The 23,879-nt window shown below is 46.5% G+C and overlaps 1 protein-coding gene across 1 annotated transcript; it reads left to right on the top strand.

Annotated features, from left to right (window-relative positions):
• Window positions 1–17,573: 17,573 nt before the first annotated feature.
• Window positions 17,574–20,123, top strand: GPR85 (G protein-coupled receptor 85). Its single transcript, XM_074984094.1, has one exon. The coding sequence runs from the start codon at window positions 17,662–17,664 to the stop codon at window positions 18,772–18,774; it is 1,113 nt and encodes a 370-aa protein (XP_074840195.1). The 5' UTR covers window positions 17,574–17,661; the 3' UTR covers window positions 18,775–20,123.
• The last annotated feature ends 3,756 nt before the right edge of the window (window positions 20,124–23,879 follow it).

Genomic DNA, 23,879 nt, shown 5'->3' with positions numbered 1-23,879 from the left:
CCTCTCCTTGAACATGATTCCTAACTCTCTCAGACCTTGAGTGACATGCCTGTCCTCTCCTACAGAGTCACCCAATCTCAAGAAAATACTCACCAGCAGCCACACACCGTACCACAGAAACACTAACCTAAGAGTTTAGCCCTGCAACAAACCCTGTTGCCAACTCAGTTCACATATCTATACAAGTGACACCAACACAGGACCTAACCACATCAGCCACACCACTCTTATACCTGCACATCCACTAATGTGATATATGCCAACATCTGCCAGCAATGACCCTCTGCTATATACATTGAACAAACCAGACAGTCTCTGCGACAAAGGACGAATGGATATAAATTCAACATCAGGAATTGGAATACATATAAACCTATAGGGGAACACTTCAACCTCCCTGGACATTAAAAATGGATTTAAAAGTAGCCATTCTTCTACAAAATAATCTTACCACGAGGTTATAGAGAGAGACATATGAATTGGAATTCATTTGCAAATTCCACATGTGGCCTGAACAGAGATCTTAACTATCTTATGCATTACAAGGGCATTACCTGGTCCTACTAGCGAGAGGTAACCCTTTTTTTTGCCTCTCCCCACCCTGCCACCCCACTATATAAATGATGGATTCTATTTGTCTACACCTTTTATCTGAGGAAGTGGGTTTTAGCCACAAAAGCTCACTACCAAATAAATTTGTTAGTCTCTAAAGGCAGGTCTACACAGCAAAGTTATTTTGAAATAACAGCCATTACTTTGAAATAATTATCCTAACATCTACACAACACAACCACAATTTCAAAATAATTTTGAAATAGTGGTTGGCTTATTTAGAAATTGGTAAACTGCATTCTACGAAGCATAGTGCCTATTTTGAAGTAGCTATTTCAAAAGAGGGACTAAGACAAGGAATAGAGACTATTTCAAAATAAGCCATACTCTGTCCAATGGCTCTACTTAAAAATAGGCACTGTCTGTGTAGACACTGTATTTTGAGATAGCTAAGTGCTATTTTTAAATATATTTGTGTGTGTAACTGTGTTATTTCTAAATAAATTATTCCAGAATATCTCCTCAGCTGTGGCTACACTAGCCCCTGCCTTTTGAAAGGGGGATGATAAACAGCCACTTCGGCAGATGCTAATGAGGCACTGCCATGAATATGCAGTGCCTTATTAGCATAGTGGCAGCCACAAGCATATCGAAAGTGCCGCTTTTGAAATACATGCCGACAGGGGTGTTTCGAAAGGACCTCCTGACTTCAAAAGTCCCTTCTTCCCATTTGGTTTTGGGAAGAAGGGGCTTTCAAAATCCAGGGGGTCCTTTTGAAAGGCCCCTGTCTACATGAGTGGTGTGTGTTTTGAAAGCAGCACTTCTGAAATGTGTGCAAACGCCATTATGCTAATGATGCACTGCATATTTATGGCAGCACTTTGTTACCATCTGCCGAAGTGGCTCATTAGCATCCCCCTTTCAAAAGTTGGGGGCTAATGTAGGCATGGCACTCTAAAATAGCTTATTTCAAAATAAGGCTGCTGTGTAGATACACCTTAAGATGCCACAGGACTGCTTGCTATTTTGTAGTATGTCGAGTCATCACTGGGCCATTGACCAGTTTGGCTAAAGATAAAGATTGGAATACTATTTGCAAAACTCAAAGGTCACAGAATCACAAAATCCTAGGGCTGGGAGGGATCTTAGGAGATTATCTAGTCTAGCCCCCAGCCTAAAGAAGGATAAACACCAACTAAATCATCCCAGCCAGGACTTAAAAACCTCTAGGGATGGAGATTCCACCACCTCTCTAGGTAGCACATTCTAGTGCATCACCACTCTCCTGGTGAAATAGATTTTCCTAATATCCAGCCTACAACTCTCCATCTGTAACTTCAAGCCATTGTTCCTTGTTCTGCCATCCATCACTACTGAGAACAACCTCTCTCCATCCTCTTCAGCACCCCCCTTCAGGATGTTGAAGACTGCTATCAAATCGCCCCTCACTCTTCTCTTCTCCAAAATAAATAATCTCAAATCCTTCAGCCTTTCCTCATAGGTCATGTGCTCCAGCCCCCTAATCATTTTCATTGCCTTACACTGAACCCGCTCCAATGCATCCACATCCTTTCTGTACTAGGGGGCCCAGAAACTGGATGCAATACTCCAGATGTGGCCTCACAAGTGTCGAGTAGGGGGAAAAAACAACTTCTCTAGATATGCAGGAAATACCTCTCCTAATGCACCCCAATATGCCATTAGCCTTCTTGACTATAAGGGCACACTGTTGACTCATATCCAGCTTCTCATAATCCCCAAGTCCTTTTCTGCTGCACTGCTACTTAGCCAGTCAGTATCCAGCCTGTAACAATACTTGGGATTCTTCCATCCCAAGTGCAGAACTTTGCATTTGTCCTCGCTGAACCTCAACAGATTTTTTTTGGCCCAATCCTCCAATTTATCTAGGTCACTCTGGACCCTATCCCTACTCTCCAGCATATCTACCTCTCCCTCTAGCTTAGCATCATCTGCAAATTTGCTGCGGGTGCAATCCATCCCCTCATCCAGGTTATTAATAAAGATGTTGAACAATACTGGCCCCAGAACCAATCCCTGGGGCACTCCACTTGAAACCAACTGCCAGCCAGATATTGAGCCACTGATCACTACCCCTTGTGCCTGACCATCAAGCCAGCTTTCTATCCACCTTACAGTCCATATATCCAATGCATGCTTCCTTAACTTATGGGCAAGAATTTTGTGGGAGACTGTATAAAAAGCTTTGCTTAAGTCAAGGTATATCACATCCATTGACTTCCTCATGTCCACAGAGCCAGTTATCTCATCATAGAAGTTAATCAGATTGGTTAGAGAGGACTTCCATTTGGAGAATCTATGTTGACTACTGTTGATCACTTTACCCTCTTCCAAGGGCTTCAAAATGGATTTCTTGAGGATCCCCTCCATGATTTTCCAGGGACTGAGGTAGGGCTGACCGGTCTATAGTTCCCTGGATTGTCCTTTTTTAATGATGGGTACTACATTTGCCTTTATCCAATCATTTGGGACCTCTCCCGATCTCCACGAGTTTTCAAAAATAATAGCCAAAGGCTCTTCAATGACATCTACCAATTCCCTCAGTACCCTTGGATGCATTAAATCCAGATCCATGGATTTCTGTGCATCTAACTTTTCTAAACAGTTCTTAACCTGTTCTTTATCCACCAAGGGCTGCCTACAGCCTTCCCATACCACATTGCCTAGTGCCGTAATCTGGGAACTGACCTTGTCCATGAAGACTAAGGCAAAAAAATCACTGAGTACTTCAGCCTTTCCCACATCACCTGTCTCCAGGTTACCTCTCTCACCCAGTAACAACCCCACATCCTCCCTAACAACTCTCTTATTGTTAACATGCCTGTAGAAACCCTTCTTGTTGTCCTTCACATTCCTTGCTAGCTGCAGTTCCAATTGTGCTTTCACTTTCTCGATTACTCTCCGGCATTCTCCAGCCATATATTTATACTCCTCCTTAGTCATCTCTCCAAGTTTCCACTTCTTATACACATTCCTTTTCAGTTTAAACTCACCAAGGATTTCCTTTGCAAGCCAAGCTTGTTCCCTACCAGATTTGCTTTTCTTATTGTGCATCAGCATGGTTTATTCCTGTGCCTTCAATGAGACTTGTTTAAAATACTGCCAGTTTTCCCGAACTCGTTTCCCCTTCATATTAGCTTCCCAGGGTATCCTGCCCATCACTTCTCGCAGGGAGTCAAATTCGGCTCTTCTGAAATCAAGGGTCTATATTTTACTGCTCACCTTTCCTCCTTTTGTCTGAATCCTGAAATCTACCATCTCATGAATGTTGCAGCCCAGGTTGCCACCCACTTCTATATCTCCTACTAATTCTTCCCTATTTGTGAGCCGCAGGTCGAGCTGTGCACAGCCCCTGGTTGGTTCCTTCAGCACTTGTAGCAGTAAGTTACCCCAACATTCTCCAAAAACTTCCTGGATTGTCTGGGTGCTGCTGTATTGGTCTCCCAACAAGTCTGAGTGATTAAAGTCTCCTATGAGAACTAAGGCCTGTGATTTGAAAGCTTCTCTTAGTTGTCTGAAGAAATTGTCATCTACCTCACCTATCTGACCCGGTGGTCTATAGCAGACACCAACCACAACATCACCTCTGTTGCTACCGCCTCTGAGCTTCACCCAAAGGCTCTCAACTGGCTTTTCTCCCTCCATGCACTGGAGCTCTGATCAATCATACTGCTCCCTCACATACACCACAACTCCCCCTCCTTTTCCCCCATCTGTCCTTCCTGAACAGTTTACCCCCTTCCATGACAGTGCTCCAGTTATGCAAATCACCCCACCAAGTCTCTGTTATTCCAATCACCTTCTTTGACTGTGCCAGGGCCTCTAATTCTCTTTTCTTTGCCCAGGCTTCTTGCATTTGTATACAAACATCTTAGATAATTAGCTGATTGACCTAATTTCTTCTTTCAAACAAAGGGTCCTCCTTTGTTGTTCCTTCCTCCTTCACCACTTTCCTCAGGGCTTGTGTCACCATCCCGCTACAAACCTAGTTTAAAATTCTCCTCACTAGGCTTGCAAGCCTGCTTGCAAAGATGCTCTTTCCTCTCTTCATTAGGTGGACCCCATCTCTTCCTAGCAATCCTTGTTCTTGAAAAAGAATCCCCTGGTTGAAGAAACCAAATCCCTCTCTCCAACACCACCTGTGCAACCACATATTTACTTCCTGATTCAACGATCTCTACCTGGGCTCCTTCTTTCAAAGATAGAGGTTAGTCTTCTACATCCATGTTTAGTTATATCAGCATCCCTACTCAACAGTTCCCATTGACTTGAATGTGAATTTGTGAGTGCTCAGTACTTTTGAATCAGGCTGAATATGGATGTGGGAGTCTACCTCATTAAATCACTAAAAGAGTAAATATAAATATATCATTTTTAAAATGTTTACATGTCTAATTGGTTAGGAACTCAAAATGGCCATTACTACAGAAACATTGCAAATTTGTCTCTTTGTAAATGTCACCCCCTCTGCTTTTATTCACTTTTGGCCAGATGCTCAACTGGTATGAATATCAATTGGTCAGCTGACCAGTGGAGTGACACCACTGTGAAGATCTGTATGACTTTGAAGACCAGAATTTTTTGCTCCAATGTGGCTTTGAAATCATTAGTAATTTGGTAGCTTTTCAATAAATTACAAGTGAATTGCAGATGTCAAGAGCTGTTGAATTTTAAAATGTCTATTGTTGTTTATAAACCTAGATACAAGCAAAGAAATATTTTCTTGAAAATAATAAGCCTTGTACTATGTTTGATACTCTTATATTTTTGCATATATACATAGCTAAGGGTATGTAAGGACCAACTATTTAAAATTTGACTTTTTGCAGATATATAATTACAAGAATAGTTTTGCAGTGGAAATTATGTGTGGCGACAGTTAAGGCCACTTGCATACCCAATTACCTGTACCTGATGTACAGTGTCTATATAAGCCTATATTTCTTCAACAAATAATTACAAATGGTAACACAATAAGCCCTAGATTTAACAGACTAATGGGGGGAAGGGGCATCCATAAATCCTGAAAGTCCATTAAACTCACTAACCTTCCCAGCTCCTCTCCAGCGATGAAGGCAGAGCCCAGTGGTTCCTCCAGGTCTAAGCCACCCATGCTCTGCTCTGAGCGTGGGTGCTCCTCAGCTCCGAGTTGCATGTGCTCTGCCCTGCGCCTGGGGGCTCCTCCCAGATTCAAGCCCCTTGCTATCAGGGCAGAGCATGGGGGCTCCTCAGACACTGAGCCGCCTGCACTCTGCCCTGAGTGCTGGGACTCCTTCTGGCTCCAAGCTGCCTGAGCTCAGGGCAGAGCATGGCAGCTCCTCAGGCCCTGAGCTCCCTGTGCTCAGGGCAGAGTGCAAGGCCTCCTCAGCTCTGAGAGGCCCACTCAGCTGCAAGGGGGTGCAGGGAGAGCTGGTGGCAGAAGTGGTGATGGTCTGAGCCATGGCCAGGGACCCTGCAGCTGCGGCAGTCTCAGCCACAGCCAGGAAGCCCATGGAGGCAGTGTCAGTGTCAGCCATGGGGTGGTGAGCAGCTCTGGTGAGTTGCCATTTACAGTACAGTACAATACTATACTCTACTTTCTTTTGGAGGGAGGAGGCTAGCAGACGTCCACTATTACTGATGTCCAGTAAAACGGATTCCACTATATCAAGGGTTTACTGCATTTGCATGAACTAAACCCAGGCTCAAAAGAGATACCGTATCTTAAAAATGTGGAGCTAAGAACTAGATCTATAAATACAAGGAGGGTCCAGAAGATGGAGGTAGGTACGTACCAGGATTGTCTAAAAGAACCTAGGTGCCCAACCACTATTGAAATTAATAATAGTTAAGATACTGAGGCATTTCTGAGTTTCACTATTTCCATCTTTAGGTGAATGTTTTACAGAGAGATAAACATTTAAGAAAAAACTCATTTCAGCTTACTTCCTGGTCTGAGGCTGTCTAGATTGCAGGCTTCTGTTAGGAGCCTGGAGGTCTCCCAACAGAATCCTGCCGCTCCAGGAGCCTTCTGATGACCTCCTCTTCATCCTTAAATGTTTATCTCTGCAAAACATGCAATAGGATTCAGTGAAAAAAGTTGCCCAGGTAGTTTTGAAACATTTTAAAGAATCTCACTAAATGTTCCTGAGGATATGATCCTATATTTGTTTTAAAAAAAACAACACTTCATATCATAACAATTGCAGTAAACACATATATAAATTTCCCTAGTGGACAAGCATGTAAAGAAAGAAAGTGATTCTATAGGTAAGAATAATCTATGCGTCTGAAGTAGAACAAAGATAAGAGATTTTTAGACATTTGCACAAGATCTACTTGTGTGTTGCATATCAACTGTTTGCAGATCAGCATCTCTCTCTGAAGCTTCATTGAGACGTGCCTTGAGAGAGACACTCTCTTTGAAGTATGTCAGGCTGCAGCAGAGGCTTGTGTAGGCATTTCAGCTTACAATTGTAACCCTTCTGTAGGAAGGAGTTGGCAGCAACCAGGGCCAGGTTCAACATCTAGGGGTTCCTTTTCATCCATCTCACACAGAACTGGCTCCAGCCTCCACCCAGTAGCCTGGGAAATTCACACACCCCACACACCCCTGCCTTGGAGAGGCAATGCTTCCCCACTCGCAAGCACAGAGTCTGAGTGGAGAAAAGAACTTTCAATAAAAGAGGCTGAAAGGTCAGTTAGCATAAGCTTGGGAAAATACCACACCCAGAGTTCATAACCAATTCTCAAGTAAATGTCCCAGCTCAAATGCATTGAGCGATGTCCTTGGCCTCTCAGGCTCACCAGTCCAATATGGTAAACAGCCAACCCACACACCCTACTTTCTCCACACCCCCAATTCAAATGCCCCACTTACAACTTGGTCCAGTCATGCAGGCACTGACATCTCATGAGCCGTGTCTACACGTGCACGCTACTTCCAAGTAGCGGCACTAACTTCAAAATAGCGGCCGTCACGGCTACACGCGTCAGGCGCTATTTCAAACTTAACTTCGACTTTAGGCGGCGAGACGTCGAAGTCGCTAACCCCATGAGGGGATAGGAATAGCACCCTACTTCAACGTTCAACGTCGAAGTAGGGACCGTGTAGTCGTTGCGCGTCCTGCAACGTCGAAATTGCGGGGTCCTCCATGGCGGCCATCAGCTGAGGGGTTGAGAGACACTCTCTCCAGCCCCTCCACTCAATGGTGGCCGCGTGAAGCGGCCCCTTAAAGGTCCCTTCCCCCTCCCTTCCTGTGCAGGAAGCTGAGGGAACGTGCAGGCGGCAGCCCAGACACGCGGCCAGCCTGCACGTTCCTCAGCCACCCAGAACAGGGCCAGCACCTGCCATGGCTGCCCGGCAGCCCCCCCAGCGCCCCCAGGGGACCGCCCCCAAGGGGAGCCAGGGCAGCCAGCCCAGCCAGGCGGGCAGCCAGGCTGGCAAGCGGCAGCGGGGCCCCTCTTGGACGGAGGCCGAGCTGCGGGACCTGCTGGGGCTCTGGAGCAAGGAGGAGGTGCTCCAGGTAATGGGAAGCAAGAGGCGGAACGCGGATGCGTTCGCTCGGCTGGCCGACGGCCTGGCTGCCCGGGGTCACCCTGCCCGCACTCCTGATCACGTCAGGAGTAAGGTGAAGGAGCTGCGGCAGGGTTACTCCCGGGCCCGGGATGCGGCCAGCCGATCTGGGGCCACCCCCGTCACTTGCCCCTTTTACAGGGAGCTCAGGGACATCCTGGGCCCCCGGCACACCTCCTCCCTTCCGGCCACCCTTGATACTTCGGCCGACGAGCCCCAGCAGGCCCTACAGCCGGAGTCCGCCCCGGAGGTAAGCCCCACACCCCAGGGCCCCTCCCTGGAACCCACCCCCGGGACATCGCGGCAGGAGGAGGAGGAGGAGGAGGAGGGGGGCTCCTCCTCCACAGAATCCGGGCTGCAGATCCTCCTCCTGCCATCCCGGAGCAGCAGCCGGGCCTCCGCCCCCCGGGGATCTCCAGACCATGGGAGTGGACCGACAGGTATGTACCCGCCTCTGGTTACACCCCTGGGCTTGAGGGGCGGGGGGTAATAGATATGTGTCCAGGGCCCCCCATATGCTCACATGGTCATGGCCCCAAGGACAGCAGGGCCATGTCCCTCACAGCAGTGCATCAGCACCTGCCCCCCCCCCCGACCCCGCACGATAGTGCCATGCCCCATCCCCGGGGCAGGGGGGAGCAGAACCTCGAGGGGCCCCCGGGAGGAGGGGGTGGGACACCCCGCAGCAGCAGCAGCAGCAACAGCAGCAGCAGCAGCAGCAGCAGCAGCAGCATGTGATGGAGTGGGGGGAGTGCAAAAGGGAGACTCAGGCTAGATATGAGCAACAAGAGCCGAATAGCTCCCAGGGGCAAAGGATGATCCTGGGGCTACAGCTGGCAGGTGACACCTCTGCCCTGAACAAAGAGGAGGGAGGAGCCGAGCTGGCTTGGAACTGGGGGGGAGGGCGGGGGCCACAGGTAGAGGCTAGGGGAAGGGAAAGCTGGAAGGCAGCCAGCCTGAGGAGGGGGAAAGCTGCATCCCAGAGGGGCACCCCTTGGGTCTTCTCCCCAGGATGGGTTGGAAGGACTGTCTCTTCCGACAGCTGGTGCTGTCACTCCTGGGAGAAACTGGGCATCTGTGGCCTAAGAAACCTCTCCTGTCAGACCCTGCGGAGTGAAGTGAGAGTCGCTCCCACCAGGGGACGGGGTGCAGTGCAGGGGGACCCCTGAACCCCATCCATCACAGCAGCATCTCCCGGGGACGGGGATGGGGAACCTGCAGCACAGGGCTGGGGGGACAAAGGCCACGGCTCGGGGCCCACACTAACGCCTGTCTCCATTCTTCTTCCCCCCCTCCTCTCCTGTGTCCCGCACCTGCACCATCAGAAGGACCGGAAGAGAGCGCCGGCGAGGCATCAGTGGTCCCGGAGAGCCCTCCGGGGCCATCGCTCCAGGCAAGCCCCTCGGCCGAGGACCGACCGGCCCCACGGCGGGCTAGACGGCGGACCCCGCGCCACCACCAGCCGACAGCGACGGACCCCCAGCTGCTGGCCATCCACCGTCGGCAGCTGGAGCTCGCGGAGCAGCACCTGCAGCTGCAGGAGCGGGCGCTGGCCTGGCGCCAAGAGGCATGGGGGACCTACATAGAGACTTTCAACCGCCTGGTGGACTACCTGGCCCCCCATGCCGCGCCGGCCGCCGCAGCACCCGACGTGCCTGCTCCACCCGCCGCACCACCAGCTGCTCCGCCCGTCACCGTCCCATCCACCGTTGCCCCACCACCCACCTCCGAGGGCTGGAGCGCCGAGGGACCCCTGCAGCCAGCTGAGACTCGCCGGGCATATCTTCCGGTCCGCCCCGCCCCCAGCCAGCCCCGGACAAGGCTGTGGCCGCGGCAGGGCTCCCAGCCGCCCACGCCCAGTGACGGACTTTAGGGGCGAGGGGCCCGGGACGTGGCCCCCCTCTTGTATATAGTTGGGACTTATTATTTTGTGCCCCCCGTTTGCCCCATCCCCCCCATGTAAATAGTTCTCCCCTTTATCCTCCCTGGTTTTCTTTTTATTACTGAGCACACTTTTTTATTACTATTGTTTTATTTGTACATATTACTTTGGTTCCACACATGTTGCATATAGTTTGTTCTTGTTTTATATTTATAGTTAAAAAAAAAAGTTCTAAAAGAAAAAGCAGTTTAAGTTCAGCCACAAGTGCGTGCTGTCATTTGTCCAGGAAAAGTGGGAGGGGGGTGCGGTTGGGTGCTTCATGGTGTGGGCGTTGGGGCAGGGAGTGTGGTGGAGGAAGGGGCGGGCAGTGGGGGGCCTGGCAGAGTTCACCCCGCGGCCTCATCATCGAAGTGGGCCCGCAGGGCCTCCCGGACCCGGGTCTCTTCGGGGTCCACCTGCCGACTGGGGGCAGCGGGTGGCTGCACGTCGGCCCTGCCGGCCTCCACAGCCCAGCCCTGGAAAAAGGCCTCCCCCTTGCTCTCCACCAAATTGTGCAGGGTGCAGCAGGCACCCACAATCAGGGGGATGTTGTTGGGGCCCGCATCCAGGCGGGTCAGGAGACATCTCCAGCGTCCCTTCAGGCGGCCAAATGAGCGCTCCACCACCTGGCGCGCGTGGTTCAGGCGCTGGTTGAAGTGCTCCTGGCTAGCGGAGAGATGGCCCGTGTACGGGTGCATGAGCCAGGGCCAGAGGGGGTATGCCGCATCTGCGATGACGCAGAGGGGCATGGTGGTGTCCCCCAGAGGGATCTCCCGCTGGGGGATGTAGGTCCCCGCCTCCAGCCGGCGGCACAGGCCTGAGTTCCGGAAAACACGGGCGTCGTGGGTGCTGCCAGGCCAGCCCACATAAATGTCCTGGAAACGGCCCCGGCTGTCCACCAAGGCCTGGAGGACCACAGAATGGTAGCCCTTGCGATTCATGTAGCGTCCTCCACTGTGATGCAGGGCGTGGATGGGGATGTGAGTCCCATCCAGAGCCCCGAAGCAATTGGGGAAGCCCAGGGTGGCAAAGGCCACGATGGTGGCATCTGGGTCCCCCAGCCTCACGAGCCTGTGCAGGAGCAGGGCATTGATGGCACGCACAACCTGCAGGGAAAGCACATGGGACAGCACCAATGAGGGGTGAGCAGGGTGTGCGTGGCCCTGCCCTGCCCTCCCCTCCCCTGCCCTGCCCTCCTCTGCCCTGCCCTGCCCTGCCCTGCCCTCCCCCGCCCTCCCCTCCCCTCCCCTCCTCTGCCCTGCCCTGCCCTCCCCCGCCCTCCCCTCCCCTCCCCTCCTCTGCCCTGCCCTGGCCTCCCCTCCCCTCCCCTGCCCTCCTCTGCCCGGGCCCCCCTCCCCTGCCCTGCCCTCCCCCCGTGGGTTCTCTTACCTCCATGAGGACAGCCCCGACAGTGGCCTTGCCGGCACCAAACTGCTGCCCCATGGATCGGTAGCTGTCAGGAGTGGCCAGCTTCCAGATAGCGATGCCGACCCGTTTCTCCACTGTGAGGGCACGCCGCATGGCGGTGTCCTGGTGCCTGAGTGCGGGGGTGAGCCATTGGCACAGCTCCATAAATGTCTGACGGCTCATCCTGAAGTTCCTGAGCCAGCAGTCGTCGTCCCACTCCCCAAGCACCAGCCGCTCCCACCAGTCGGTGCTGGTGGGGTAGCTCCACAGCCGCTGGCGTGTGAGGCGGGGGTGGGGGCGGGGTGCTGCAGGGTTGGGGGTTGAGCCCTGCTGCCCTGGGGGCAGCTCCTCCTCCGGTGTAGCAAGGAGGTGCTCAGCTGCCTCCCGCATGGCATGGAGCAGGGCAAGCCCTGCTCCTGCCGGGAGGGCTGGGTGGACCTCTGGCTGCTGCTGCTGCTGCTGCTGCTGCTGCTGCTGCTGCTGCTGCTGGGGGTCCATGACTGCGGCGCCCGGGGTCTGTGTGCCTATGGCTCCTCAGACCGCGTGCTGTGCAGGCTGAGTGTGTCTGGGAGGGGCCCTTTAAGGGAGCGGCTAGCTGTTGCCCCAGAAGTGCTAGTCCGCCCTGTGACCCTGTCTGCAGCTGTGCCTGGCATCCCTATTTCGATGTGTGCTACTTTGGCATGTAGACGTTCCCTCACTGCACCTATTTCGATGTTGTGCTGCGCAACGTCGAAGTTGAACATCGACGTTGCCAGCCCTGGAGGACGTGTAGACGCTATTCATTGAAATAGCCTATTTCGATGTCGCTACATCGAAATAAGCTATTTCGATGTAGGCTTCACGTGTAGACGTAGCCATGCTGATGCATTTCCTCATGGACCTGAGACAAGGCCACCTTTGTGCTGGTCCAGTGTTCTGCTTGCTCCTACCAGCCATCTGCCAGTCATATTGCCTGTCTGCCACTGCTCCTCCTACTGGCCATCCATTGCTGTGGGTTTGACCTGAAGCAAAAACCTGTCATTTCAGCTTTTAGTGGTTTTAGCCACCACCCTGCAATTTCAGCTTGCAGCATCTACCAAAGTAGAGTCTTATACAAGATACAAACACTAGTATCCAGCCCTATCTTACAACAGGTGGGGGAGACTAGTCAAACCAGGCTTATAGCTGTATGGCCAAAGCCTAAGCAGGACCAAGACACTCAGCTAAATAGCTCAACCCACATCTCTCTCCTCCTGCTTTACAATGCTTTAAACCACAGGACCCCTGTATAATCCATGTCTTACGCAATTATGATGACCTGTCCCCCACAATGACTTAGAGCATTGGTGAGACTTCACAATTCTTATGCTGAGTGTTAGCATAAATTGCGATTTTACAACATGTTTGCAATAGGCAAAACCTCATTGCTTCCTGGCTACCCATCAGGCTTTGTTTGCAAGGTATCACATATGCACACCTTTGCATTCTCATGCAAATGATTTCTGGGAGACACATTCCTCCCAGCCTTCAGCAAGGTATCACATATGCACATCTTTGCATACTCATGCAAATGATCTCTGGAAGATACATTCCTCCCAGCCTTCAACAACATTGAGCTCCTGCTGGCACGTTCTTTACACAATAGTGCACAAAGGCTGAAAAGAGATTTCATGCCAGAATTTAGCCTACTGTTTAAGGTGTTTTTTTCCCCTAATACCTCTCCTCTTTTCGAGAATCAGATTTACTAAAGCTCAAAACATCTTCCACTCAGCCTTCCTACTGGCTCAGACCTATGATATTGGATTTGTAGGCCTGTCCCTGCTGAGGCCTTCCTCCCAGCTGGTTCCTGCTTCTTGCAGACTTTTCTTCCAGGCTTTTCACCTCAGAGCTCTGGAGAGATACACACCCCAGGCTACCTCCCTAATTCTTTCCTGACTTCCACTCTTTGATAGAGAACTCATTCCCAGACCTGCTCCAGACACACCAGGTTATGTTTAAACTATGGTATAGCAGCACTATTTTGAGCACAGTATTCTGGTTCCACTACCCCTCACCGTGAAAGGGGTGATGCAAACCTTGAAACGGCCTTTATTTTAAACTTTGGTGCCATTTGGATGGCCCCCCAAGTTTGAAATAAGAAACTCGAAATTACATAAATTATTTCAAGTTAGGGATACCATCTAAACACAGTTTAGAGTTTTCCCAAGACTGTCCTTATCTCCCAGCCAGCCATGTCAATATTCTAACTGCATGGTCCTGGTACTTTCTGATCCCACTACTGGAAGAAGCAGACTAACCCCTTAAAGTCAGTTCACCCTGTGTGAAAGTATATTCCCTACTGGCCTTGGTGTTTGGGCTCTGAAATTACACATGTGCAGTAAGTGGTATTAATTTGTATTAGACCATCTTTTATGTGTATTTTCTTACTGAGTGAACACATTACCACACTGTGTTCTGTGAATAAATCCTACCTGTGAGCATATTATAACAATTATATTCAACGAGTTATACATCAGACAACCTGCTTCCTAATCAGAATGTTGAAGATACAGCTGATATGTGATTATCAAAAATACATAATTTTTAAGCTATTCAGGGAATTCTTCCAGTGTATTTGATCAGTCTATTTAATTTGCCAGCTCATAGCAGGCATTTATTTGTCTTTAAAGTTCTTTTAACCATAAGTATATGAAAAACTATTGTATAACAATATGCTTGGGAACACGTATTTGGATGCAGAAACTTACCTAAGGTGATTATAGAGTAACAATTGTATACCTTGGAGCGACGTGACTTTCATAACCTTTTTAATCACTCAGTCAATTTTAAAGGATAAAATTAACCCCCTCTGTGGAGTACACACACGTCATCTATGCACAGATTGAACACAAAAGCCCTGGAAATGGGGCCAAAGCTTTGTGTGGGCTCTCGACACAAAAGATGAATTTTATCTGAAGTGAATCACTCACGTCAAAGGTGGTGGGGGGGGGTTATTTTGGTTTTGCTTTCAATAGCAGCCCTTTTCAGTTGCTGCAGTCCCTTTGGGCTAGAGTGTACTCCCACTGAAGTTAATGGATTTTGCCATTGAATTCAAGGCTGCTTTAAAAGTGAAACAAATCCCAAACAAACATCAATTTTGACAGCAGGTTAACAGAAAGGACTGCAACCTACTAATGATGTCAAGATAACTGTGTTCTGAATGGCCTGAGCTACATATACTGAGCTCAACCCTAGAAATCCACCCAAGAAAGAGTTCCCTTTGACCTGAAGAGAAGGTAATCAAGTGGAAGCCTCGCAGGATCAAAATTTCCCAATGAAAATTACCCAACAAGCTGTTCCATAACAAACTTGAAATAATCTTTGTTATTTTGGTAGCTGTTTTTCCCCAACTCACATTTTATTAATGTGACATAGTATATATCAGGGGTCAGCAACCTTTCCAAGGCGGATTCCCCAAATTTGACCTTTGACCTCCACATATGGTCCAAGTGCTGGTAATACTTTTTAAAGTCACAAATTGTCCTACTTACAAAAGCTTCATTAATAAACTAAGATTCAGCACTTTACCATTTAGGTGGTGGTTGGTGGCCTTAGCTGGTCGTGCTGTTAATCCACAGGCAGCATGGCTTTGAGCAAGCTCCTGGCTGCATGAGGGAGGAGGGGTGGGACTGAGCTCCGGCCTTGCGTAGTGATGAAAACCAGCTCGCCTGCCATTCTTGGCGTGTGGGGGGTTGCTGACCCCAGTATATATAGTGCATTTACACAATGTGTGTTGGTAGATAAAGATACACTCCCTCTCAGGGGTGTCCTCTTGTCTGAATGGCCAAATATGGTACCCTTAGCTGTAAGAGGAATGATGGGCAGTTCTGCAAGTCTTCATTAGAGTCCTCAAAACTTGCTTCATGACACAATTTACCTTTAGTGTGTGTGGGATGGGGAGTTAATGTGTGTTTCCCAACCACCCCTCTGCAAAGCACCCCCCACCCTTTCCAGTGACTGCTCGAGGCTCAGGGCCCCTTTCGTGCTCTACCGTTGCCAAAGAGAGAACCAGCTGGCCTGGTTACCTCCTGAGAGAGGCGAGGCCTGGACCTCCAGTGGCTGCAGCCCAGCAGCTGCAAGCCACAGGGCTCTGCCTCCTAAGGGGCTGCAATGTGCCAGCCATCAGGAGCCAGGCTCCTACCCCAGGCCCGATCGGGAGGGGGAGGGGAGAGTCAAAGGCACGAACGAGGAGCGGGCAGCAGCCTCGTGCCCCCCCCAGGCCCCGGCTGGCTCCCCGCGAGCTCCGGCTCGGCAGCCGCCCAGTACCTCGGCGGCGGGGAGAGACTGTGCCGCTGCGACAGGGGGGGAGGAGGAGGAGGCTGGGTGAGCATGCGCCGCCAGAGCCAGTGACTCGGTCCTCAGTCCAGGTACCAAGGGGAGAATCAGCAAAAGCCACTAGCAATTTACAGCCAGCAGACGCTGTGGCGTGTGTGGCTCGCCAGCGCCAACAGGTAGGAGGCGAGGGTCTGGGGGGCAGTGCGGGGGGCGCGGAGCTGGTGCAGCGGCAGGATTTCGGGGAGAGACCTTCCTCCCCAAGGGCTTTTTCTTTCTTTAAACTAAACTGCATAATGGACGTGGCCACAGACAAGGCATCTTCAGCTGGGCTGGGGAGGCCGGCCAGGCTCGGGGCGAATGGGGCTGCAAAGCCCCAGCAGCCCGCAGGCGCCCTTGCAGCCCAGAAGCAAGCCTCCCCCTGCATCGCTGTGCATGTGTGCGCCTGTCTAGCTCGCTGTGTGGGGCGGAGGGGATAACGGGAGGGAAACCGGGGGTGGGGGGAGGATTTCTTGGTTTTAAAACGTTGCCATGATCTGATCAGCCTCTGTTTACACAGCAGCAATCAGGCGCTTTGTGGCTGGTAAGAATGGAAGGCTTCCAGTGGAATTCAGTGTGAGTCTCCTTTGTACGCCCGAGGTGGCGTAGGAAGCACTTCTTGTGAATAGCCGAGGAGCCTGATCGCACTCGCGGGGGCTTGTGCCCCTGGCTTTGGAAAAGCAGCAGGCAGTTTTTGTTGTGCTGTATTTTATTTTATTTTATTTTATTTTCTCTTTTGCATGAAATGTGTTCAGCTGCAGTTCTCCGGCAGGGTTAGTGTAGATGGAGTCCTAATTAACTAAAGAAAGATGCCTTCATTATACGTTTATTTAAGCACAGCCGAAGAAAGACAGCCCTTCCAATGGAAGGGAATTATTGCTTGGGTGTGTTTCCTTTCCACCTTTCCCTTCCATGTTTACATTAACCAGGGTATAATAATAATGCTGGGGCTTTACAGATAATGTTAGGGCTGGGAAGATTTGTAATAACAAAGGTGGGGGGCAGGGTGGGAGAAGGGGAGGAATCCTTTAAAGCACAGTGCTGTTGTCTGTCTAGCAGCCGTGTTTATTTCATAGCCTAAATGACAGAATGATGGTTTACAGAGGGAAAAAAAATAGTGAATACTATTTTCTTTTGATGGGCATGAGCTAACACTGTGTGATAAATGTGCTTTGGTGACTTGGGTTAAAAAACAAATTCTACAGGGTTTCTTTGGGTACGATCCATATCTACACAGCAGCTGCCTCTAAAACATTGACAAATATACAGAAGTAAAATAAACGTAGGTAATGTCCAAATAAAAATGGTCTTGTAGGATTTCTTCTAAGATGCCAGTGCTTAATTCCTGGAGTTTTGAGTTGGGGATCATTTTATTCTTAAAAATTCTGAGGCATGAACTACAAAATTGTATATTCTACCAATTATAAGGTATACACCAAAGATGATGTGTTTGGTGAGTTCAGGAACTGTACACTAGCCAAATCTGTTCAATTCCAAGTAAGCCAAAATATTATACAATAAGTATGCAAGTCATGTATAAATGCCTCGTGGTATATAAAAACAAATAGTATTCAAATTTATAACTTAATTTGAATCCCCATAAATTAACATCTTTGTAAGCTCTTTCTGACATCATTACTTATTAACTTAAGAACTGATAGTTTAATTTTTTTTTCAGATATTTTGATGGCATGACAAGTCAGAAAGAAGAAAAGAGGATGTACTGTATGACTAGACACAAGATCTGTTCTGTTTGTGGATTACATTTTCAGTAAGATGTATGGATCTATTTTTCCCTTGTTCTTATATATAGATCATAAGACTTGACTGAGGCAATATCCATATCATCCATCCATCTATGGCGAACTACAGCCATGCAGCTGACAACATTTTACAAAATCTCTCTCCTTTAACAGCCTTTCTGAAACTGACTTCACTGGGTTTCATAATAGGAGTCAGTGTGGTGGGTAACCTTCTGATCTCCATTTTGCTAGTCAAAGATAAGACCTTGCATAGAGCTCCTTACTACTTCCTGTTGGATCTTTGCTGCTCAGACATCCTCAGATCTGCAATTTGTTTCCCGTTTGTTTTCACCTCAGTAAAAAATGGCTCTACTTGGACGTATGGGACTCTTACTTGCAAAGTGATTGCCTTTTTGGGGGTTTTGTCCTGCTTCCACACTGCTTTTATGCTGTTCTGCATAAGTGTCACCAGGTACTTAGCTATTGCCCACCACCGGTTTTATACAAAAAGGTTGACTTTTTGGACTTGTTTGGCGGTTATCTGTATGGTGTGGACCCTTTCTGTAGCTATGGCTTTCCCCCCAGTTTTAGACGTGGGCACCTACTCATTCATTAGGGAGGAGGACCAGTGCACCTTCCAGCATCGCTCTTTCAGGGCCAATGATTCTTTGGGATTTATGCTTCTTCTTGCCCTTATACTCCTAGCCACACAGCTTGTCTACCTCAAGCTGATATTTTTTGTTCACGATCGCAGGAAAATGAAGCCAGTCCAGTTCGTTGCCGCGGTGAGCCAGAACTGGACTTTCCATGGCCCTGGAGCCAGTGGGCAAGCAGCAGCTAATTGGCTGGCTGGATTTGGAAGAGGTCCCACACCACCGACCTTGCTGGGAATCAGGCAAAATGCAAACACCACAGGCAGGAGAAGGCTACTGGTCTTAGATGAGTTCAAAATGGAAAAGCGAATCAGCAGAATGTTTTACATTATGACATTCCTCTTTTTGACCTTGTGGGGTCCCTATTTGGTAGCCTGTTATTGGAGAGTTTTTGCAAGAGGGCCTGTTGTACCAGGGGGATTTCTAACAGCCGCTGTCTGGATGAGTTTTGCCCAGGCTGGAATCAATCCTTTTGTCTGCATTTTCTCCAACAGGGAGCTGAGGCGCTGTTTCAGTACAACCCTTCTTTACTGCAGAAAATCCAGGTTACCAAGGGAACCTTACTGTGTTATATGAGGGAGCATCTGTAAATCTTTAGCCTTGTGAAACACTACCCTTTCTCTGCTAAGCAATTGTGTGGCCTGTAGCCATGTCTTGAGAAGAAAATCAAGAGTGGGAAGTCAGCAGCTGTAAGGATTTGGGCAACATTCTGCAATCATTGCAATAGCTCACCTATAATCCTATTTTAAACTCAAAAGTGTTCCTGCTGACCAATGGTGAAGGTTTGTAATTAAGAACAAAGGACTGAACAACTGCCCTGAATTCCTTTATGTGGTTGAAATCTAGATAATGATTGCAGATGCTAAGTATCAGTGCTAAATGCTGTGTATATCACTACTTTAAATAAGACCATCAAAACGATTAGCATTGGACAGCTTAATAAATTAAGTTGATATGAGGTTAATGTGTTGGTAAAACTAATTTTAGACATCTGAAGATGTTTAAAACATTTCATACAGTTATTGTTTTGCAAAGACTGAAAATTGGGAACTCTAAGTACTGTAACTGATTAAAGATGTGCCATGCATTATTGGATTATCACACTGACAAATCGTTTGCCTTGTGAATGAGTTTTGGGGAGCATTTCAAAGCAGTATTTTTGTTCAAATTAGACTTTACTCTTTTTTTTTGGAAATATATTACACTTTCTAAATGCCATTTCCATAACAGTTAAATTACTAGCATTCAACAGTATTCTGTGGTTTTTGCTGATTTGGGATAAAGTTTATTGGATTCCTATTTATATTTTTTAAAAAGTAAGATATCAGTCTGTTAGGCAACATTAACCTAGGTAATACCCAGTCATACATGAACAGTCATAATTATACAGTATAAACACATGTTGCCTTAAAGGGTTATCTACTATCTTCCATTTTGTTTAACAATGAAGCAAATAAGCAAAGAACATTGAATCAGTAACTCTGGTTAGTCATTTGGGAGTGCATGAAAGACCACATAATCCTCTCTTTCCTTTTTTACTGCCATGGTTCCCAAAATTAGTATGCACATCACTGGGATGATGTATTTTTTTCTAGGTGTGCTGTCCATTCTAGTTTGTTCTGAGAAACACAGGCAGTTGATGTACGTTTATATTTTAAAACAGCTGTCATAGGGAGACCGCAGCCTTGGTATGATATCTTCCACAATTTGTGAAGCATTTATTCTACTGAAGGCACAGTCTTGTTTATACTTTCTGCACATTTTGGTGTATTAGTTGTTTTAAATTATTTAAGTTTTAACTTGTGGAAGCATATAATATGATTTCTGGTACTTTAAAAATACATTAGAGTCTGTGAGTCTTTCCTTCTTTAAGGTACAGATGTGTGGATTTCAATATAAAGTTGCATTTGCCAAAATTTATCTGTGTAGCCTGTTAATTTTCTTGGAATAAAATTTTACATTTTTCCAGTTTTCTACAGTTAACATTTTTTATTATTATTTTGTCTAGTGAGCTAGCATGAGACTTGAAAATGTAGCTATTATGGATTATTATTCTTTGCAGTCACTGTATTCCCAAACTGTAAATGCATGAATGATGGGGACCACAGGATTGATAAATGATATTATCTACACTGGCACTGTTGTGTAGTTTATCATAATTACACCCCTTGTATTTTAACATGTCAGTTATATTTAAACGTATAACAGTACTAGACATAAACTTCCCAGTTTATTTTTGGTAAGTGTATATATTTGAAGCACAATATCACGAGTCTCTGTCAGACATAAAGAATTTTGGCTTTCTTAATGTTTGAAAGAAGAGATTAGCGGTTTTTATTAAATATTGGTATACTCTGTCATTGCAGTTTGAAGGCCAGCAGGATAATCTAAATATATAGAGCAGTAGTCAGTAACTGAAATGCTTAAATTATTATAACATTATACAGTATGTATGCAGCAATTCAGAGAGTTGTGTCTATCTGTGATCAGACAACTTGATCCCAGATTTTTAGTGAGCAATCCATTTGACCTCACTTATACTTTAGACCAAGACTGATTGGTTGAGAGGCATGGTTTAGTTTACTAACACCAAACCAAAAAAAAAAAATCACTACATTAACAATTTGTCATTGGTACAAGAATATTGAATATCTTCATTTGAAATGGAACTAAAGATGTTCTAGCAAAAAGGTTTTTTAATTACATTGAAAAAAGCTTTGAAATTAATATCAGCTAAAAAATTGTCTGAGATAACAAAATGGAGTAAAAAGTAAATTATATGTTGAGAAAAATTCTGGAAGTTGTCCCACTTAAGTTTGGCAATAACGTCAGTCTGATTTCTATAAACTAGTAACCTTTACAAGGAACATAAATATTACATATTGTAATAATGATGTAAATATACATACAAATGTAAATAAGGTTATAGTAGTAGATAGAGTAGGTTCTGAAGATTGACTAGATAGTTTTCAAGTAAGATACTTTCAAATATTGCAGATTCAGGTCTGGGCCTGGCTCCTAAGAAGATCAGTTGGTATTTGCCCATTAACTTAATGTGGGAGCTGTAGCAGACCCAAACATTTCTATAATACTCAGATTCTGGAATACTAAGAGGGTTGTATTTACTGTGCAGTAGGGGAAAAATTACTTTAAATTATTTCCCTGGAAATTTTGCAAAGACTAAATGATGTAAATTAAAAAAATAAACAATGAACAAGTCTGAAGGCAATTTTTTTGCTAAATATTTTTATTTTTGATATTAACATGCTTTGTTTTACAGTTTGATACATTTCTTCGGACTTTAATCACAAATGCACACTTGTGTTATTACTCGACAGAAAGCCAGAACTATTTTCAAAATTGCCATTAGTAAGGTCCTATGACAGAGCTACTTCATTTTATTCTGTACCATAATAAAATAACTAGAGGTCATTAATTGAAATTAGAAGGCAACCTATTAAATTATGTTTTATGCAACATTATAATTGCTTTGAGGAACTCATTGGCACATGATGTTACTGAGACAAATATTGTAAATTAAGAATTCTATGAGGCTTATATGCTTACATTAATTAAAGTAGCATGTGTAGTTATTGTAACTTGTCATTTAGATCCTGGTTAGTGTATCAGTTTCATGCTTCAGGGTATAAATTGATTAGGTCAAGAAGATTCTCTCTGTGTTACTACATAGTTATCGAGGTTCAGAATTGGGCCTTTTTGCTTCTCTTGGAAGTTCTGGGAGTAGGACACTGCCAGAACCACAATAGTATGTTTGAAGGATTAATGGTCTCTTCTGGTACTGCAATTAATATAACTACTGTATATCTGCATTTACCTTTTATTCTCACACATTTCACTTAAAGTTAGTTGTTTTGGTTTTGATTTTGATCTTGATGATGAAGTAAGGGAAGAAATGCCTGTTCCTGCTCATTTTAATTCCCTTTTTGAAGATAGCAGGCAGTAGGCCCCCTGCAGCTGTTGCTAGTAGCTTTTAGAGATGTCATTCCCCATTTCCTGGGTGACAGGATCTGGTCCCTGCGCCATCGGGGCTTCAGCCAGAAAGTAGATGAAACAGAAAGGAAAAGGCCCAAATAAAACTAACATTTCCCCCCGATAATTATTGTTCTGCTGCCCAGGAGACATCTGATTTTGTGAAGTTTGAGTTTAAAAACAGTACTAAGCACACATTAAATGGATAAAAATATCCAGTTAGCAAATGAAAGAAGCATTTTGTACAGCTACAAAATATTTTTCTGAAACAGCTTTCAGTCAATTTTTAGGCCTTGCGGGCATAGGAGACCAGTGTATTTATCCCATGAGAAGGGTGTTGTGTTTGTTCACTAGTGTTGTTTTTGCTCTGCTTTCATGCATGTGAACATTTACTTTTATTAATACAAGTCCAGTGCTGGAGCAGCATGTTATCACTGAGGGGGCAAAGAGGCCAGTTTGATGACTTTTGAAGAGGAGAATTAGAATTCATATTTTGACTAGAAGATCTGTGTTTTTATAAATTTGAATAAAAGTTTTGGGTTATCAGGACGTTGCACAATCATATAATCTTGCATACCATGTAGTGAACGTCCTTCTATTTAGTATTCATTGAGAACTATATGAGTGCATGTGACAGCACTGCTCTAACTGACTTTTCGGAGGAAGAGGCAGGATGTTCATGTTAATATATTGTTCTCCACAGTGCCTTTTCTGTTTTTTTTTTTTTAAAAAAAACGAGGAGATGGTATTCAGCCAGCTCCTCCTCCCTAGCCAGTGTCACAGCTGAGGCTGTCAAGGTTTCGGCAGTCCCAGTACTGGCAAGTACTGGCACAAAACAAGCACTGGTTCTCCAGGATCAAACATCAGTATAAAATTCCTTCATAATAAAAATTAAAGTGTCGGTTTCACACATACGAAGTTGGAAATGACTCCCTAGGATGGAGTACTGCAAAAAGGTATCTAGGGGTCAAAGTGGACCACAAGTTAAGTATGAGTCAGTAGTGTGACACTGTTGCAAAAAGGGCAAACATGATTCTAGGAGGCATTAACAGGAGTGGTGTGACTGAGACATGAGAAGTAATTCTTTTCCTCTATTCAGCACTGATTAGGCCTCAGTTGGAGTACTGTGTCCAGTTTGGGCACTATATCGTAGGAAAGATATGGAGAAATTGGGGAGGATCCACAGAAGAGCAACTGAAATGATGAAGAGTCTAGCAAATAGCACCTATGAGAGAAGATTAAAGGAATTGGGTTTGTTTAGTTTGGAAAAGAGAAGGCTGAGAGGGGACATGATTGTAGCTTTCAAGTACCTAAAAGGAGGAGGGAGGAAAATTATTCTCTTTAGCCTCTGAAGATTAGACAAGAAGCAATGGGCTTAAATTGCAGCAAGGCAGGTTTAGGGTGAACCTTAAGAAAAAATTGCTATCAGGGTGGCTAAGCCCTGGAATACATTTTCTAGGGTGATTGTAGAATCTCTGTCATTGGAGATATTTAAGAACAGGTTGGATAAATATTTAACAGAGATGGTATAGATAGTGCTTGGTCCTACTGTGAAGGCAGGAGCTAAACTTGATGACCTTTTGAAGTCCCTTCAAGTTGTAGTATTCTATGATTCTATTACTGAAGTGACTTTCAGTCAGGAGAGTTCACTGAGCTAAATTTGATGAGGAAGAATTACAAATTCCCCTGCA

Source organism: Carettochelys insculpta, chromosome 1 (genome assembly GCF_033958435.1).
Source record: "Carettochelys insculpta isolate YL-2023 chromosome 1, ASM3395843v1, whole genome shotgun sequence".
In the NCBI taxonomy this organism is placed as follows: domain Eukaryota; kingdom Metazoa; phylum Chordata; order Testudines; family Carettochelyidae; genus Carettochelys; species Carettochelys insculpta.
Note: the sequence above shows the minus strand (reverse complement) of the source record. Positions and strands in the feature narration are given on the sequence as shown.